At 40.4% G+C, this 2,523-nt stretch overlaps 1 protein-coding gene across 1 annotated transcript in view; it reads right to left on the bottom strand.

The window, feature by feature from the left end:
• The window catches only part of IQGAP2 (IQ motif containing GTPase activating protein 2), a 266,860-nt gene that overhangs the window by 43,771 nt on the left and 220,566 nt on the right, over nucleotides 1-2,523 (bottom strand). The window contains exon 21 of the mRNA XM_023520410.1: nucleotides 1,063-1,271. Coding sequence (XP_023376178.1) covers nucleotides 1,063-1,271 — 209 coding nt within the window. The remainder of the gene's footprint in view (nucleotides 1-1,062; nucleotides 1,272-2,523) is intronic.

Below are 2,523 nucleotides of genomic sequence, written 5' to 3' on the forward strand. Positions count from 1 at the left end.
CACCTCTGACCCACTGCAGCCTTCTGAGAGCTTCCAGAAGATCAGCTTATCGGTTTTCTGAAAACTGATGTAGGGATACAAAGAGGGTCCTTACACTAAGGGTCTCCTTTTCCTGATTCAAATTAATCCTTTTATATGGTTCTAGGGAGCTCTGACATTGTCAGGTTTCACACAGATCTCAAACATTATTTATTGGGGCAGTTCCACTCTGTAGGAGCCATTTTGGAAATGCATAGGGGCATTCTTTTTTTTTAACATCTTTATGACTGGAGGGTACTACTGGCTTCCAATGGGTATGGGCTGGGTGACAGATGCTCTGCTGTCTTGAGTATATTTACAAATAATGATTGTCCTATATCCTGCATGGCTTGTCCTGTTGGTCATTCATTCATGCAGATAAAAATTCTTTGTGTAATTATTTGAGCCCAGAATCTGTTTTACATATAAGCACAATACGTATCCTCCATAATTTTAATATATACTTAATTTTCTAGGATTGTGATTCTCTATAAATTGGGTGGGGGAGTGTGAGGGGACCACACTTTGCTTATTCTAAACTTTATAAAGAGTCGTTCTCCATTTTGGAAAATGAAATCACCAACAGTTTCGCCACTCACCTGATGAGTCTCACCTGCAGCTCTCTCAATCTGTGTCTATTCTGGGAAGAGGCCCCAGCCTCTGGCAACTTTATCACATTTTCTAACGGCATCAAGCCAGTGTATTTTCATTTTGAAATATGTGTTTTATTATAAATTACTTTCTTTTTGTTTCTCTTTTATATTTCTATACAGGCCTTAGTCTTGTTACGAAGGTACTTGTGTAAGTAGATTTGACTTCATATAACTTTCATTTCAGAATGGTAAAGAAGGCTCACAAGATGTTATAAAACGGGGGCAGAGAACTTTGCAGTGCGAGAGCCACTACTTTGTAATGAAAATGGTACATGAACTTTGGACCACTCATTCTGGATTCCAAATAAGCTTAGCTGGACCAAAGTGCTGTGACCAATACACAGTCATCTTCCCTCTTCTGGGAGCCCACAGTTCCCCAAACCCCACTGACCTCCAACGTGATCCTGTTCTTCACCAGGAGCCCAATCTTGATGTCCATCAGGTTTAGGTCTTTCTCTAGCTGTTGATTGCCCCTAATCTTGGTCACCACTTCTCCTCTTAATCGTGCGACCTCCAGCTCCTCCTGGAAATCCAAGTCACTTTGGTCCAATAGGTACACAAATTTGCGGATTACCGTTAATGGTGGGTTTTCGGAGCCAACTGCAGGGAAAGGAACAGGCATACTTTAATTAGGCATGCTCAGAATTATTATCCATAGGAAAGAAACCAGGTCTTTAAATAAGGGATTATCAGAAAAATATAGCAACAGAAGTACTTGGTCATTGGAGTGAATCATTCTGCTCCATGTAAATCTGGACAAGGAAACTTATCATTTAAATAAATGTACACCACTGATAAGGTCTGGCCTCACCATTTTCTAGTTATCTAACACTCTCCTCTATCAGCCCTCTCTCACACTGTTTCCAGGTCTCCAGGACTGAGAAGGCAGTTCTCTCTATCTGTGCCTTATTGATGAGGAACCTGGGAAAGAATGCTAATGTTTAAGTTACCTCGGTTCTGAGAGCCTGTGGCTAAGCCAGATAAGAGATTTATGTTCTTACTACAAGAAGCAGAAAGTGGTTTCCCTCACCCCAAAAGACCTTTGGGAAGGAGCAGGAACTAGGTGAAAGGTAAATTAGAAAAGGTCGATGAAGGGAGCACTGTAAGGCCAAACAGGAGCCAATGGAATGACGAGCGAATACATATTCTACTTGGCAGAAATAAAAAGATTTTAGAAATTAAAATTTGGTCCTTGTTCTTTCTGCATGGACCAAGGGAGGGTGCTCAGAAACTAGGAGACCAACTTCTGTCGTTGAGAGGGGCATCTACTATATAAATTCCCTTTGTACCTTAAACATGAATAATGCTTTCATTCTCTGGCACTCTGACTTTTGAAAAATTGTATTTTTAGTGTTTAGTGAGGTCTACTCTGGGTAAACTAATAATAAACTTTTGGACCTTCGGTGATGAATGATTAGATACAGTGATATAAGGATGACGTGAAAGAACCCAGTCCACTTGTGGTGACCTCAATACCCGTCTTCTCCTTTACATTAAAGACTCTTTCTTTTTCAATCTTCCTTTGACCTCCAGCTTGGTTGTGTGGTGTTTTGACACAAAACAAAAAAGGTTCAACCAACAACACAAACAAGTAATAGTATGAACCCAGCATGAACCACCAAGTCTAGAGTTACCTGTATTACTATTTTGCCACCTCTAACGGTCTTTTTTGGAGAAGTTCTACCTTGGATCATGGGACCCTTTGTTTCCTGGTCATTGAAGCATATGTGAATTTATTTTACTCCCATTTCTAGCAAAGATGTTGCTGATGACATGACCATTTTAGAAAAAGCCTGGGTGATGAACCACAGCTCATTTATGTAGCTAAATTGAGAGCATGCGGCCATCTCAT

The sequence above is a fragment of the Pteropus vampyrus genome, unplaced genomic scaffold (assembly GCF_000151845.1).
Source record: "Pteropus vampyrus isolate Shadow unplaced genomic scaffold, Pvam_2.0 Scaffold262, whole genome shotgun sequence".
Taxonomy (NCBI): Eukaryota; Metazoa; Chordata; class Mammalia; order Chiroptera; family Pteropodidae; genus Pteropus; species Pteropus vampyrus.